This window comes from Crocuta crocuta, unplaced genomic scaffold, assembly GCF_008692635.1.
Source record: "Crocuta crocuta isolate KB4526 unplaced genomic scaffold, BGI_CrCroc_1.0 scaffold360, whole genome shotgun sequence".
Taxonomy (NCBI): domain Eukaryota; kingdom Metazoa; phylum Chordata; class Mammalia; order Carnivora; family Hyaenidae; genus Crocuta; species Crocuta crocuta.
The window spans coordinates 120,641-138,523 of NW_027529634.1; the positions used below are offsets into that span (position 1 = coordinate 120,641).

Consider the following 17,883-nt stretch of genomic DNA (forward strand, 5'->3'; position numbering starts at 1 on the left):
GAAAGAGAAATTGTTAACTGTAACTAATTCTTGACTGACCTCTCTCACCTCTCTCTTGTTTACTGAGACTTAAACTTCCTTCATACTTCTCTCATTCTCTCCCTGCTTGCCTTATTTCTCTTCTTCAGCTGAGCCCTGATCATTACCATTTAACGCTGAAAAGATGTATAAATATATTACTTGTGTCCATCTTTTGTATAAATGATGAGGAAAGGCCTCCTCATTTTTGTAGTGGCATCATCTTATGGAGGTGGTAGACCAAAACTGAGGAATATTGGTATAAGAAAGCTGTGATTAATATACAATCCTAGCTTTCTTTTTGTGACTGAGCTGTAAGTTACCTACAAAAAATATATAGATCATAAGTATTCAGTTTGATGACTTTTGACAGTTGTGTACACCTCTAATCACCCTACAAACAAGATAGAGAACATTACCATCCTCTCAGAAAATTCCTTTCTGCCCCTTCCTGCTCCCCTGCCCTTCCCTATTATGAGGACCCCAACCTGTGAAGCTACTTTGTGACTTTCATCATCATAAATTAGTTTGGCCTTTGGGGGAGATGTTTATCACAGTGTGTGTGTGTGTGTCCTCTTTTGTTTAACATAGTATTTTAAGATTCCTCTATACTCTATTTTTGAGGAGTATTCCACTGTCTGAATATACCTCCATTTATTTACTGTTCCTCCATTGATCATTATTTGGGTTTCCAGTTTTCTGACTGTTTTGAATAAGACTGCTATGTATGTCTTTTTGTGGTTGTAAGTTTTTATTTCTCCTGAATGAACATCTAGGATTGGAATATGTGGGCCATAGGGATAGTGTAGTACATGTGTAAATTGTTAAAAACAAAACAAAACAAAAACTCCGAAGTGGTTGGATGAACCATTTTACAGTCCCACTTAGCATTGTGTGGTAAGTGCAACCATTCCACGTCTCCAAGGTTTGATATTGTAAGTCTGTTTGATTTGGGCCTTTTAGTAGGTAGGGAATGGTATCTCATTTATAATTTTGTTGTCTAAGGGCCAAGCTTCACTTTGAGTGCTCACTGACCATTCATATATATCCTTTTGTAAGGTGTCTATTTAACTTTCTTGCTCAGTTTTTAAATTGAGTGGTTTGGAGGAGGTAAACACGTTAAGTAATTGCATAGAAAGCAACCTGGAACAAAGGCTTTATAGCACACAAAATGCTATTTTATATGTGCGATGGGTAGGGAAACCGGGAATGCTACACGAAAGACCATTTCTAACACTTGGGAGTGTTATAGGTGATAATTTTCATCATCATAGCCCTTTTATCAGAATTTATTTGGAAAGCATTCTCCACTGTTTAAAAAAAAAAAAAAAAACCTTCAGTTTCTTATTTGCATATACTAAATTGTCAACTTGAGAATTTACAGAAAATAAGAATTAAAAATTTACAATCTAGAGATAGCCTATCTGATATAGCAGTATCTGGTACAGAATAAGCATTATGTGTGATTACTCTGTGTATTCATATATACAATTCTTTTCAGTGTTTCAATAGAGAAGGACAAGATGGATGAAAAATCTGAAACAGAAAAACTCTTAGAATACATCGAAGAAATTAGGTAATATGAATAGTAGTTTTTTTTTTAAATATAGCTTATTGTCAAGTTGGTTTCTATACAACACCTAGTTCTCATCCCAACAGGTGTCTCCTCCATGCCCATCACCCCCTTTCCCTTCTCCCCCACCCCTCATCAACCCTCAGTTTGTTCTCACTATTTACGAGTCTTTTATGGTTTACCTCCCTCCCTCTCCTTAACTATTTTTCCCCTTCTCCTCCCCCATGGTCCTCTGTTAAGTTTATCCTGTTCCACATGTGAGTGAAAACATATGGTATCTGTCCTTCTTTGCCTGACTTATTTCACTTAGCATAACACCCTTGAGTTCTATCCATGTTGCTACACATGGCCAGATTTCATTCTTCTCTCATTGCCATGCAGTATTCCATTGTATAGATAAACCACATCTTTTTGATCTGTTTGTCAGTTGATGGACATTTAGGCTCTTTTCATGATTTGGGTATTGTTGAGAGTGCTGCTATGCACATTGGGGTACATATGCCCCTATGCATCAGCACTCCTGTATCGCTTGGGTAAATTCCTAGCAGTGCTATTGCTGGGTCATAGGGGAATTGTTAATTGTTAACCTTTTGAGGATCCTCCACACTGTTGAATAGTAGTTTTAAATTGGACCTTATTTTGTTAAGTGGTGATCAATATACTATTTTCATCCTTTAAGGGTTAATTTTCCCTATGCCTAAATCATGTGCTATTCAAAATAATCTGTTTTACTGCAGTTGTGCATCAGATCAAGTAGAAAAATACAAGCTAGATGTTGCCCAGTTAGAAGAAAATTTGAAAGAGAAGAATCATGAAGTTTTCAGCCTTAAGCAATCGCTTGAGGAAAATGTTGCTATACTTTCTAAACAAGTTGAAGACCTGAACACTAAGTGTCGGCTGCTTGAAAAAGAAAAAGGTATTTAAATGAGTAGCATGTATAGTATGTAAGGACTGTACTGCTATATTAAAACAAGTTTTTTTTTAATTTATTGTCAAGTTAGCTAACATACAGTGTAGTCTTGGCTTCAGGAGTAGATTCCTGTGATTCATCACTTAAATACAGCACCCAGTGTTCATCTCAACAAGTGCCTTCCTTAATGCCCATCACCCACCTCCCCTACCCCTCTACCCTCCACTCCAACAACACTCATTTTATACTCTGTATTTAAGAGGGGGTTTTTTTTAATTATGTAAAAAACATTAAAATCCTATTCTCCATATGAGAATTTTTGTCTTTTATAATGCTAGTTTTCTGTCTATTTCAATATATTGCTTGTGTTAATTGAAATATATACAGTGGTGCAGTTCTTGACTTCCCCATTGGGTGGCCATTTAAAATGAGAAGATATGTATTGAGCTAGATGTGGAAGTTTTATTACATACCATAGAATATGCACTACATTTTATATAGTAAATGATACAAACTACAGAATTGATGTTTTGGCTTTATTTGGAAATACTTGATCTGTATGTCATGGTAATAGCAAAAAATGGGTATATGGAAATCCAGTTTCTTAAAGTTAGTATCTAAATATAGCATTTTTCACTTTTATAGAAGACCTCATCAACAGGAGTAGAAAACAGGATGAAATTCTGAATTCTGAAGTGCAGAACTTAAAGGAGGAACTTATTCTTGAAAAGGAAGAACATGAAAAGTTACGACAAAAAGAATTGCAAATTGATTCACTTCTGCAACAAGAGAAGGTAATATACTCCAATTAAAAAATAAAAACTTTTGCTTGTCATGTCATACATTTCCCCGTGTATCAGAAAACCTTTAAATATCATGTATGTCCTTCCATCCAATAATTCTATTTTTAAAATCTTATCTTGAGGAAACAGTCATGTATATGCTATTTAGCCACACAGATGTTCATCACATTATTGATGAGATGAAAAAATTATAAGAAACTAATAAACCAAAATAATAAAATTGTTTAAAAATATTTTCTGGCACATTCTTGTGTTAGATTACTACTTAGGCATTTACAGTTATGTTGTAAAATAGTGTCTAAATGCATGTGAAACAAAATTGACAAATTTTTAAAATCTAGATTACATAAAAAATATTTTATGTGAGAAAAAAGTTTACTAAAAAAATGAGCATAGGATGGAAACTTATAATTCTCAGAAGTAGAAATGCAGATAATATGTAAACACGAATACTCTACCTTACTAATAATCAAAGAAATGGAAATATTTTTTTTCCCTTACAAGACTGGCACAAATTAAAGCATTTGATAATAGGGGCACCTAGGTGGCTCAGTCGATTAAGCGTCTGATTTCACGGGTGGTGAGATCAGACTCTGTGACGAAAACATGGAGCCTGCTTGGGATTCTCTCTCTCCCTTGCTCTCTACCTCTCCCCCACTCATGTGTACTTGCGTACACAGGCACACACCTTTGCTTTCTATCTCAAAATAAACATTTAAAATATGTGATAAAATATAGAACACGTTAGTGAGAGTGGAGCAATCAAGTAAATGCACTGATGTGAAATATTATGTTGGGCAGCCTGCAACAACTGAAGGAATTAAATAGATCTATATATACTGACTTGACGATCTCAACTATTTTTAGGATTTTTTAAATGTCCTTTATGTATATAGTATATATCATTTATGTTATATATTTTTTAGGTATATAAATGTGTAAAAAAGACCAGAAGGCATACATATGAAAACTAATGGTTATCTCTACAATGAGGAAACTAAGATTGGGGTGGGTTGTATTTAGAGACATTTTTCACTTTATTTGGGTACTTTTTGTTTTTCGTTATTTTTTGCCCCATCCAGTCCCACAGTTACAGTTACTGTTGGCAGACCTTTCAAATGTTTTTTTTTGTATCTTAATATTTAAGAGATGTGTCTCCTAAATGCATTATTAGGAATGTAAATGATGGAGAGAATGCTCATTTACCATGACCATTCTTTTAAAAAAAATTTTAATGCTTATTTATTTTTGAGAGAGAGAGAGGCAGAGTGCTAGCAGGGGAAGGGCAGAGAGAGGGAGACACAGAATCCGAAGCAGGGTCCAGCACAGAGCCCAACACAGGGCTCAAACTCACAAACCACGAAGTCATGACCTCAACCAGTCAGATTCTTAATGGACTGAGCCACCCAGGAGCCTCACACATTGACCATTCTTTTTAAAGTCCCTGTTTTCTTTCATAGAATGTTCTGAGCACATCTACATCACATTTTGGTTTTGGTTTTGGTTTTTGATTGAGGTATAACTGACATACGACATTATATAAGTTTCAGGTATATAACATAATAATTCAACCTTTGTATATATTGCAAACTTTTTACCACAATAAATCTAGTTAGCATCTATCACCATATAGAATTATAAAATTTTTTTCTTCTGAGGAGAGTATTTAAGACTGTCTTAGCAACTTCCACAGTACAATACAGTATTGTTAACTATAGTCACCATGCTGTACGTACATTACAGTCCATGGCTGAAGTATTTTATAACTGGAAGTTTATACCTTTTGACTTTTTCACCCATTTTACCCACACCCACTTCTGGCAACCACCAGTCTGTTCTCTATGGTTGGGTTTTTTGTTTGTTTCCAGATTTCACATGTAAATCATATAATATTGATCTTTCTTTGTCTGATTTGTTCCACTTATTATAATGCCCTCAGAGTCCATCCATAGCATCACAGATAACAAGATTTCCTTTTTGTGGCTGAATATTATTCAATTTGTGTAAATGTATACCACGTTTTCTTTATTCATCCATCCATCAGTAGACATTTAAGTTTCTTCCATATCTTGGCTATTGTAAACAATGCTTTATGAACATTGGGTGCATATATCTTTTCAAGTTTTTATTTTCATTTTCTTCAGATAAATACTTAAAAGTGGAATTACTGGATTGTATGGCAGTACTGTATTTAATTTTTTGAGGAACATTCATGCTCTTTTCCATAGTGACTGCACCAATTGACATTCCCACCAACAGTGCACAACCATTCACTTTTCTCCACATCCTTGCCAACACTTACTGTTTCTTGTCTTTTTTTTTTTCCAAGTAATCTCTGTGGGGCTCAAACTCATGACCCCAGATCAAGAGTCCCATGCTTCACTAACTGAACCAGCCACACACCCCTATTTCTTGTCTTTTTAATAATAGCCATTCTGGTATGAGGTGAATCTCCTTATGGTTTTGAATTGCATTTCCCTGTTGATTAGAGATGTTGAGCATCTTTTCATGTACCTTTTGGCCATCTGGATGTTTGGAGAAATGCCTGTTTACATCCACTACCCAGTTTTTAATCACAGTTGGGTTTTTTGCTTTTGAATTGTAAGAGCTCTTTATATATTTTGGTTATAACCCCTATCTGCCCTATCTGATATATGATTTACAAATATTTTGTCCCATGTAAGTAAGCTACATTTTCATTTTCTTGATGGATTCTTTTCCTGTGCAGAAGCTTTTTTTTAAAATGTTTTTAACGTTTATATAAATATTTTTTTTAATGTTTACTTTTGAGAGAGAGAGATTAGGGTGCGAGTGCAGGAGGGGCAGAGAGAGAGAGAGGCAGACCCAGAATCTGAAGCAGGCTCCAGGGTCTGAGCTGTCAGCACAGAGCCCGATGCGGGGCTGGAACCCATGAACCACAAGATCTGACCTGAGCCAAAGTTGGAAGCCTAACTGACTGAGCCACCCAGATGTCCCAACATTTATATATTTTTGAGAGAGAGAGTGAACAGGAGAGGGGCAGAAAGAGAAGAGGGTGAGACACAGAATCCAAAGTAGACTCCAGGCTCTGAGGCGTCAGTACAGAGCCCGACATGGGGCTCGAACTCACGAGCCATAAGATCATGACCTGAGCAGAAGTCGGATGCTTAACCGACTGAACCACCCAGGTGTCCCCAGAAGCTTTTTAGTTTGATGTAGTCCCACTTGTTTACTTTTGCCTTTGTTTCCTTTGCTTTGGTGTTCTATCCAAAAGATCACCAAGATCAATGTCAAGAACCTTACTGCCTGTGTTTTCTTCTAGGAGTTTTATGGTTTCAGGTCTTACATTCAAGTCTTTAATACATTTTGACTTAATTTTTGTGAAAAGTATAAGGTAGTAATCCACTTTTATTCTTTTGCTTGTGGTTTTCCAGTTTTCCCAGTACCATTTATTGAAGAAACCGTTTATTTTTCACTCCTTTATCATAAATTAATTGGCTGTATGTGTTTCTTGTTTCTAGGCTCTATTCTGTTCTGTTGATCAATGTGTCCGTTAATATGCCAACATCATACTATTTTGAGTGACATAGTTTGAAATCAGGGAGCATGATACCTCCAACTTTGTTCTTCTTTCTCAAGATCACTTTGGCTATTCAGGGTCTTTTGTGTTTCCGTATGAATTTTATTTTATTCCATTGTTCTTTCTGTGAAAATTCTCATTTTGATAGGGATTGCATTGAATGTATAGATTGCTGTGTTTGGATGGATATTTTAACAATATTAGTTTTTTCAATCCATGGGCACAGAATCTCTCTTTGTGTCTTCTTCAATTATTTTAATGTTAGAACTTTTTCCCAGTATTGATATATTTGTGTATTATGTAACTTTATGTTTTTAACGTTTATTTATTTTGAGAGAGCGAGAGTAGGGGAAGGGCAGAGAGAGAGAGAGAATCCCAAGAAGGCTCTGTGCTGACAGCACACCACCACTGTGGGGCTTGAACTCACTAACCATGAGGTCATGACCGGAGCTGAACTTGAGAGTCAGAACATTTAACAGACTGAACCACCCAGGTGCCCTGTATATTACATAACTTTAAAATATATTTATATACTGTCGAAATCATAGTACACTTTTTCTATGTTCTCATCTGAGAAAAATATATGCTATAAGTCCATTTTAGAATATAATTTTAGTTTTATAAGAAGTGTGTCAGTGTATGTTGCATAGAAAAAAGACAGAAATAACATTTACCATATTGCTAACAAAGTGCAGGATATAATCCATGACAACATCCAGGTGATATCCATATTTTCAAGGATATTTTTTGAGGCTCTTGAATTTAGTGTTTATACTTTATTTTCTGTACTTCTTTTTTTTCTCCTTAGTAAAAACCTCTTGATGCCATTTCGTATTATTCTGGTGGTTTTCTATTTCGATGTAGGAATTGTCCTCCAGTCTTCAACAGAAGCTAGGTTCTTTTCAAGAGGAAATGATGAAAGAGAGAAATCTCTTTGAGGAAGAATTAAAGCAAACACTGGAAGAGCTAGATAAATTACAGCAAAAAGAGGAACAAGCCGAGAGACTGGTCACACAACTGGATGAGGAAACAAAATCTAGAGCTGAAGAACTGAAACTCCTAGAAGAAAAGCTGAAAGGGTTGGTATCAATAAGACCTCATACGTCACATGACTTCAGATGTTAAAATGTGCTTTCCAGTACATTCTCTGAGCATTCTCACTTCAGTCATGTGAGTAAGTAAGGCTGGAATTATTTTACAAATAAGGAATAGACTCAGAGCGGTAAAGTATACCCATAGAAGGGCACCTGGGTGACTCAGTTGCTTAAGCATCTGACTCTTGATTTTGGCTCAGGTCATGATCTCATGGTTTGTGAGATTGAGCCTGGCATTGGCTCTGTCCATGCAGAGTCTTTTTGAAATTCTCTCTGCCCCTCCACCCCCACCTCTCTAAATATAAATAATAAATTTTTATTATTTATTTATTATTTATTATAAATAAATAAAATTCAAAAAAAAAGTATACCCATAGGATGTGCAAAGAAACAAGTATTACAGNCCTGGCACCCCAATGTTTATTTATTTTTGTGAGAGAGAAAGGAAGGGCATGAGTGAGGAAGCGGCAGAGAGAGAGGAAAACACAGAATCCGAAGCAGGCTCCAGGCTCTGAGCTGTCAGCACAGAGCCTAATGTAGGGCTCGAACTCACAAACCTTGAGATCATGACCTGAGCTGAAGTCCAGATGCTTATCCGACTGAGCCACCCAGGCACCCCTGCCCTTTCTTTTTTATAATGCAAGAGGTTTAATTTAAAAGGCTTTTATTAAACAAACCCAAAGTTTGGGGTTCCTTTACTGCTCTTATGTTGTCTAAAATTATTGGACATCTGCATTATAGCAATAACAGATTTAGAAATAAAGCTAGGAATCCCACCTTTTAGTAAGAAACATTTCCACTTTTTCCCTATGTGTACATCAGTTCATATAGCATAAGTTATACCTTTAATTATCTTTCATGAGGGAGCACAAATACTCAGAAGTAGCAATGAAAACAAAATGAGAAAAAAAAACAACCGAACCTGGGCAACATTCAAAAATAAGAAATTTGGGGCGCCTGGGTGGCTTAGTCGGTTAAGCGTCCGACTTTCGCTTAGGTCATGATCTCGCGGTTCGTGGGTTCGAGCCCCGCGTCGGGCCCTGTGCTGACTGCCAGCTCGGAGCCTGGAGCCTGTTTCAGTCTGTGACTCCCTCTCTCTCTGACCCTCCCCTGCTCACGCTGTCTCTCTCTCTCTCCTAGAAATAAATAAAACATTAAAAAAAATTAAAAAAAAAAAAAATTTAAGAGATCTTGGGCTTTTCTTTTTTCTTTCTTTTTGTCTTTTTTAAAGTAAGCTCTACACTCAACGTGGGACTTGAACTCACCACCCCAAGATCAAGAGTCACATGCTCTACTGACTGAGTCAGCCATGCACTCCTCCAGCTTTTCTTTTAATGCTATTTCCATATTATTTTCATCACATTATGCATATTCTCCACTACATTTATTTATATTAAAATATCCAAGTGGATGGGCATCTGGGTGGCTCAGTCGATTAAGCATCCAACTTCAGCTCAGGTCACGATCTTCCAGTTTGTGGGTTTGAGCCCCGTATGGGACTCTGTGCTGACAGTTCAGAGCCTTGAGCCTGCATCAGATCCTGTGTCGCCATCTGTCTCTGTCCCTCTACCGCTTATGTCTGTGTCTCTCTAACAAATAATAAACATTTAAAATTTTTTTCCTTTTAAATATCCTAGTGGATTCTTGAGTTCAAATTGTATCTAAAATAATTACGTTATTTAACTCCTTAAGATTTCATCCCTCGGGGCACCTGGGTGGCTCAGTTGATTAACCAACCGACTTCGGCTTGGGTCATGATCTCGCGGTTCATAGGTTCGAGCCCCACATCAGGTTCTGTGCTGGCAGCTCAGAGCCTGGAGCCTGTTTCAGATTCTCTATCTCCCTCTCTCTCTGCCCCTCCCCGCTCATGCTCTGTCTCTCTCTGTCTCAAAAATAAATAAACTATATAAAAAATTTCTTTTAAAAAAAAGGTTTCATCCCTAAAGATACTTGTAGCAAGGAAACAAGAACTGTACATGAGTCTACAGGATTGTAGTATATCTCACAGCTGTGTATCTGTCTCCTGTTGGATACTTTTGTTAAAATCTTTTTTTAGTTTTCTTGTGGTGATAAGTGATAGGATGCGAAGGTTTTATATATGCCTGAGCAGTACCAAAGTATTCTTAGGGAATTGTTCTATACTGGAGCCAGTCTCAAGGAACAGGCACTTTAAGAAACTGAGCAGATGATATCAGTTTTAGGGAGGAAAGAAAGTTGAGAGAATCATTTATTCAACTCAAGGAATTCAGTGCAGAGGTCAGGAGATAAGGATTTTATTGCTGGCTCTGTTAATTAGCTATGTGATTTTAAGCAAGACAATTCTAATTTCTTTAATATTCTCTTTCATCAGATATAAAATAAACAGGTTTTAATAACATAATCTGTAAGGTCCCTTCCAGACTGAAATCTTGTCATAAGAGAAAAACTAAAAAAATTGAAAATGATTTCTCTTGGGGCAGGGAAGAGAATATTTTTATTATAAATCCTTTAGTACTGTGTGATTACTTTAAGCTGTTGGTGTGTGTTTTTTTAAATTTTTTTTTTAATGTTTTATTTATTTCTGAGAAAGAGACAGGCAGCGTGAGCAGGGGAGGGTCAGAGAGAGAGGGAGACACAGAATCCGAAGCAGGCTACAGGCTCTGAGCTAGCTGTCAGCACAGAGCCCAACACGGGGCTCGAACCCACAAACCGTGAGATCATGACCTGAGCCAAAGCTGGACACTTAACCGACTGAGCCACCTAGGCGCCCTTGGTGTATGTATTTTTTTAATCCCATACTCATTACAGAAGGAATTTTATTAGCTCCATTTATTTTATCTGTGTCTCACTTAGCCTTTAAGCGAATAAAGCTTCTTATTTATAGTCCTTAGTTCTATATGTTCTTTAAAAGGTCTCTTATAAGCTCATGTCCTTGTCTAAAAAATGTTATCACTATTTTGATAATATATAATTTAATATTTCAAAAACTTTGAGGTTTGTAATATATAGGAATAAAGATGACTTAAAAGATAAATTGTTTATGAAAATACCAAGGAATTTATTGAATCTTTAAAAATAATAAATATGTGGATTACTGAAATAATCAAAATAAATTTACTTAGTTCTAAGGGAACCTGGGTGGCTCAGTTAGTTAAAAGTCCAACTTCAGGGGCGCCTGGGTGGCTTAGTCGGTTAAGCGTCCGACTTTCGCTTAGGTCATGATCTCGCGGTTCGTGGGTTCGAGCCCCGCGTCGGGCCCTGTGCTGACTGCCAGCTCAGAGCCTGGAGCCTGTTTCAGTCTGTGACTCCCTCTCTCTCTGACCCTCCCCTGCTCACGCTGTCTCTCTCTCTCTCTCCTAGAAATAAAAAAATAAAAAATAAAAAAAACATTAAAAAAAAAAATAAAAGTCCAACTTCAGCTCAGGTCATGATCTTCCGGTTCATGGGTTTGAGCCCCGCATTGGGCTTTATGTTGACAATTCAAAGCCTGGAGCCTGCTTCAAATTATTAATCTCTCTCTTTCTGACCCTCTCCTGCTCATGCCCTGTCTCTCTTTCTCTCAAAAATAAACAAACATTACCAAAAAATTTTTTAATTTAAATCTACATAGTCCTATATACTCTACTTTCAAAGAAATACTAAGTGTAGTTAAAAACACTTAGTGTTTCTTGGGGCGCCTGGGTGGTTTGGTCGGTTAAGCGTCCGACTTTCGCTTAGGTCATGATCTCGCGGTTCGTGGGTTCGAGCCCCGCGTCGGGCCCTGTGCTGACTGCCAGCCCAGGGCCTGCAGCCTGTTTCAGGCTGTGACTTCCTCTCTCTCTGACCCTCCCTTGCTCACGCTGTCTCTCTCTCTCCTAGAAATAAATAAAACATTAAAAAAAAATTTAAAAAAAAAACACTTAGTGTTTCTTAAATGCAGAGACACTTTATTCAATCAGCCAGCTTTTTAACTGGTAATTTTTCACATTCTTTTTCCTTGGCTGCTGCCTTAAGAGTGTTTTAGAGTCTTTTTACTTTCTTTTTTAAAAAAATGCTTACACCACATACATAAGTGCATATAGTATCAAAAGATAAATTCAGAAATGAGTAAATTAGGATGAAAATGAAAGTGTAATAAGCATGCTATTAGAAGCAGGTCATGAAGTTAGATCTGAGGTGTCCAGTAGTTTACGCAAAGCTAAAGACATTGGACACATGATCACAGTTCAAAGGTAAATACTAACCTCTTTCTTAGAATGATGATTTGTAATTAGCCTTTCATCTTTTAATTTTTCTTTAGGAAAGAAGCTGAACTAGAGAAAAGTAATGCTGCTCACGCTCAAGCCACCTTGCTTTTACAGGAAACGTATCAGAGTACAGTGCAAAACCTTGGAGATGTTACTGCTCAATTTGAAAGGTATTTTTATTGGGAGCCTACACTCTCAAATATAATATGAGTGGGGAAAGGTGCTTATCTAGCAATATCTGAAAGAGCAATCACACAAATAGATGGTTGGTTTTACTGTAGATTCCTTAATGACCAACCATAAATGGGCATTCAGGGTTACCTGGTAATCCTATGATTAGAAGTTCCTTTTCCTGCCATCCGCTTCAAATTTCATGAACTCTCAAACCTTCGGGCACTTCTGTCTTATCTCCTGACACCATTGTTTTCCTCATGAAGAATTCTAAAGCTTTTGTCTCATTACCGTGCCTGTAAACACACCCTGTCTTCCCACCTGTTAAAGGAGAAGTGACATCATATTCCACTTATCCTTTATAGCCTTTACTGGATTTTTTCCTATCTGTATTAAAACATGTTCATGTTCATTTATCTTTGTTTTTTGTTTCGTTTTTTTTTTTATTTCTGAGAGACAGAAAGACAGCATGAGCAGAGGAGGGGCAGGGAGAGAGGGAGACACAGAATCCAAAACAGACTCCAGGCTCTGGGCTATCTGTCAGCACAGAGCCTGACGCGGGGCTCAAACCCACAAACTGTGAGATCATGACCTGAGCTGAAGTCAGACGCTTAACCGACTGAGCCACTCAGGTGCCCCTGTTCATATATCTTTGAAATACATAAATCCTAGGGTTGCCTGGGTGGCTCAGTCATTTAAGCATCTGACACAGTTTTGGCCCAGGTCATGATCTCATGGTCTTGAGATTGAGCCCCATGTGAGACTCCGTGCTTGGTGCAGAGCACAGAACCTGCTTGGAGTTGTCTCCCCCCTTCTCCCTCTGCACCCCCTCACTTGCATGCACATGTGCATGCACACTTTATCTCTCTCTCTCTCAAAATATACACATAAATTTACAAAAAAAAACTTAAAAAAATAATAAAGTAAAATAAAATATATAAATTTTATTCATTTCTTTGACAACCCCCCCCACTTCCTTCTGCAGCTATCCAGCAACACCTCTCACTCCCAACCCCCTTTTTTAATCCAAAATTCTACTCATCTTTATAGCTCATCTAAATAGAAAATTCTCTACACCCATTGTATCCACATCCTCACTTCCTATCCCATCCACTTATTATTTTCCCTTTAAAAAAAAGTTTATTTGTGGGGGAACTATAAATTGCAGAGGATAGTTTAAGAAATGTGTATGCATCTTGCACCAAGGGCATATTAATATGAACATTTTTGTTTACTACTTAGATTGTTTCAAGAGGAGGTCTCTTTCTTGTATCTGTTTTAGTATATTTAATAAATATGAAAGATAAACATTTACATAAGTTATAAAGCATAAAGATAAAATCAACAAGTATGAGACCATAAAAGACAAGCCAACCCGTAAGCCAAAAGATTCAACAACTTGGTATCTCTATAAGAGAGTCCCTTCACCATCTGCATGCTAACAGATCACACCATCTCAGAGCCTCCATTTATAATTGCCTCGCTTTTTTTCTGTGTATAGTTTTATAACATGTATATCCATACAAATAATATTTTATGTAACCCTGCTTTTTTGTTGAACTTGAACTTGGCCAAAAAATGACATCATGGTGTACGTAATTTCCTGAGACTTGTCTTTTTTAATCTGCAATATGTATGTTTCTAGAATTGAATCATATTGTTGACTGAGGTTATAGTTTGTTCGGAGTAGCTGCTGTAGAATCTTCGATTTTATTAGTACACCACAACTTAACCCATTCTCAATTTGGACTTCCAGGTTGTTTTCTTTTTTTGTTGTTTGTTTCATCATAAGTGCAAGCCCCATCCTCTACTTCCCCCATACACCTTCACCAACTTAACCCTCTGGTAACCATCAGCTTGTTCTCTATAATTAAGAGTCTGTTTCTTAGTTTATCTCATTTATTTATCTTTTTTTTGGGCTTGTTTGTTTCTTAAATTCCACATGGGTGATTATAAAGTACTTGTCTTTTTCTGACTTATTGAACTTAGCATTATACTCTCTAGTTCTATCCATGTTGTTGGAAATAGCAAGATATCATTCTTTTTTTCTGGCTGAATAATATTCCCGAGTGTGTGTGTGTGTGTGTGTGTGTGTGTGTGTGTGTGTGTGTGTGTCTAGATATACATACACCGCATCTTCTGTATTCATTCATGTGTAGATACTTGTCATTTCTTGTGTTATTTTGATGTTAGCCATTCTGACAAGTGTAAGGTGATATCTCACTGTAGTTTTGATTTGCATTTCTCTGATGGTGAGTGATGTTGAGCATGTATTTGTTGGCCATGTGGATATCTTGTTTGGGGAAATCTGTTCATGTTTTCTGCTCATTTTTTAAATTGGACTATTTGGTTTTTGGATATTGAGTTGTATCAATCCTATATATATATTTCAGGTACTAACCCTTCATCAGATATGTACTTTGTAAATATCATCTACTATTCAGTAGTTTGCCTTTTAGTTTTGTTGACTGGTGCCTTCACTTGAAGTGCCAAAACTTTTTATTCTGATATAGTCCCAATCATTTATTTTTGCTTTTATTTCCCTTGCCTCAGGAGACATACCTAAAAAAATGTTGCTATAATCAATGTCAGAGAGATTAACTCTGTGCTCTCTTCAAGGATTTTTATGGTTTCAGGGGCGCCTAGGTGACTCAGTAGTTAAATGTCCGACTTCGGCTCAGGTCATGATTTCACAGTTTGTGGGTTTGAGCCCCGCGTCGGGCTCCGTGCTGACAGCTGGCTCAGAGCCTAGAGCCTGCTTCAGATTCTGTATCTGCCTCTCTCTCTGACCCTCCCCTGCTCACACTGTCTCTCTCAGAAATAAATTTTAGAAAACGTTAAAAAAAATTTTTTTTAAGGATTTTTTATGGTCAGAACTCACATTTAGGTCTTTAATCCATTTTGAATTTTTTTTTTTAATATTTTTATTTATTTCTAGGAGAGAGAGGGAGAGACAGTGTGAGCAGGGGAGGGTCAGAGAGAGAGGGAGATACAGACTCTGAAATAGGCTCCAGGCTCTGAGCTGGCAGTCAGCACAGAGCCCGACGCAGGGCTCGAACCCACGAACCGCGAGATCATGACCTAAGCGAAAGTCGGACGCTTAACCAGCTAAGCCACCCAGGCGCCCCTAATCCATTTTGAATTTATTTTTTGTGTATGGTTAAAGAAAGTGGTCAAGTTTCATTCTTTTGCATGTAGCTATCCAGTTTTCCCGACACCATTTGTTGAAGAGACTAGTTTCTCATATTGTGTATTCATTCTTCCTTTGTCAAAGGTTAATTGACAATATACTGGTGGTTTATTTCTGGGCTTTCTATTCTGTTCCATTGATCTATGTGTCTATATTTTTATACCAGTACCATATACTGTTTTAATTACTGCCACTTTGTAATATAACTTGAAATCTGGAATTCTTTTTCAAGATTGCTTTGGCTATTCGGAGTCCTTTGTGGTTACATACAAGTTTTAGGATTGTTTGCACTAGTTCTGTGAAAAATGCTGTTGGTGTTTTGATAGGGATTGCTTTAAATCTGTAGACTGCTTCAGATAGTATAGACATTTTAACAGTATTTGTTCTTGCAAGCTATGGGCATGGAATGTCTTTCCATTTTTTCACATCATCTTGAATTTCTTTCATCAGTGTTTTATAGTTTTCAGAGTACGGGCCCTTCACCTCTTTGGTTAAGTTTGTTCCTGTATATTTTATTGGTTTTGGTACAGTTGTAAATACTGTTTTCTTAATTTTTTGCTGCTTCATTATTAGTGTATAGGAATGCAACAGATTTCTATACATTGATTTTGTATTCTTTAACTTTACTAAAAACTTATTTATTCATTTATCAATTCTACTAGTTTTTTGGTGAAGTCTTTAGGGTTTTCTATATATAGTGTTATGTCATCTGCAAATAGAGTTTTACTTCTTCCTTACCAATTTGGATGCCTTTCATTTCTTTCTTGTCTAATTGCTGTAGCTAGGATTTTTTCCAGTCCTGTGTGTGGAATAAAAATGGTGAGAGTGAATATCCTTGTCTTGTTCCTGACCTTAAGTAAAAAACTCTCAGTTTTTCACTATTGAGTATGATTTTGCTGTGTGTCTTTCATAGATGGCCTTTATTATATTGAAGTATGTTCCCACCAGACATACTTTGCTGAGGGTTTTTATCATGAATCGATGTTGTACTTGGTCAGATGTGTTTTCTGCATCTACTGAATGATCATATGATTGTCATCCTTTCTCTTCCTAATGTGATGTATCACATGGATTGTTTTGTAAATATGAATCACCATTGCATCCTGGGAATAAATCCTACTTGATTGTGGTATAAGACTTTTTGATGTATTGTTGGATTCAGTTTGCTAATATTTTTTGAGGATTTTTGCATCTATATCCATGAGAGATACTGGCCTGTAGTTCCTTCCCTCCCTCCCTCCCTCCTCTCTTTCTCTCTCCCTCTCCCTCTCCTTCTCCCTCTCCTTTTCCCTCTCCTGTTTCTCTATCTTTTGGTTTGGTTTGGTTATTTGGGTGTCTTTATCTGATTTTGATATCAGGGTGATACTGGCCTCACAGAATGAACTTGGAAGTTTTCCTTCCTCTTGTATGTTTTGGAGTAGTTTGAAAAGTATAGGTATTAACTCTTCTTTAAATGTTTGGTAGAATTTTTTGTTACTATTGATAGCATTTTTACAAATATTCTTGTAGTCTCCTAGTATACTTGAATATGAATTACTTGAAAACCATACAATTGTGAGTGCTCAACTTTAAATTTTAATGCCAAATGGCTTTTACAAAGCAATTTGTACACTCTGCACTCACTAACATTGTACCAGTAACCATTGATCTACTTCCTCTCCACAGCTTGTTAGATTTCTTCAATTTTGCCATTGTACTTAGTATAAAATGGCTCTTTTCCTGGAGATAATATTCCTTCCCTTTTCTATAAAAGGCTTATATATAAAAAATTATTTAAAAAGAACTTTCTATCCCAGAAGGTATTTACCTATTTTTTTAAGTTTCTTTTTTCCATTTAGAATGAATTTCTGTGTGTGCATTAATACAGGGATCAAACTCATTTTTGTTTTGTCATATGGAGAACATATTACTTAAGCTTATTCACTTAATAGTACTTTCTTTCCCCAGTGACCTGTTCTTACATGTATTATCATATATTATATGATTATGATTATGTTATGATATGATGTGATGTATTATGACGTGTATATCATGTGTTATGTTTTAGTGCTGTTTTCAACCTTGTGAAGGGACTTCCCTTCCTGCTGCTTTAAAAAATTGTGCCTTTGGAGGTTTCTAGCCATTCTGTGACTTCACTTACCATCAGTATGCCAATAGTATTAAAATGTATTTCTTCAAACCAGATCTTTCCTTTCAGCTTTATACCCATATATCCAGAGCTGCCTACTTGACATCTCCAAGCAGATATCTCACTACCGTGTAATATTAATCAGCCTAAAACAACTCGTGATTTCCCTTCTATCTCTTTCTGCCTCTCCCTCAGTCTTTTTTATTTCAGTCAGTGACATCTTCATCTTCCT

The 17,883-nt window shown here is 36.7% G+C and overlaps 1 protein-coding gene across 2 annotated transcripts in view; it reads left to right on the top strand.

Moving 5' to 3' along the window:
• The window catches only part of HMMR (hyaluronan mediated motility receptor), a 43,912-nt gene that overhangs the window by 15,199 nt on the left and 10,830 nt on the right, over positions 1-17,883 (top strand). For both annotated transcript variants that reach the window (XM_077762290.1, XM_077762291.1), the window contains exons 8-12: positions 1,520-1,594; positions 2,329-2,507; positions 3,147-3,295; positions 7,728-7,942; positions 12,216-12,332. In XM_077762290.1, the coding sequence (XP_077618416.1) occupies positions 1,520-1,594; positions 2,329-2,507; positions 3,147-3,295; positions 7,728-7,942; positions 12,216-12,332 (735 nt within the window). The remainder of the gene's footprint in view (positions 1-1,519; positions 1,595-2,328; positions 2,508-3,146; positions 3,296-7,727; positions 7,943-12,215; positions 12,333-17,883) is intronic.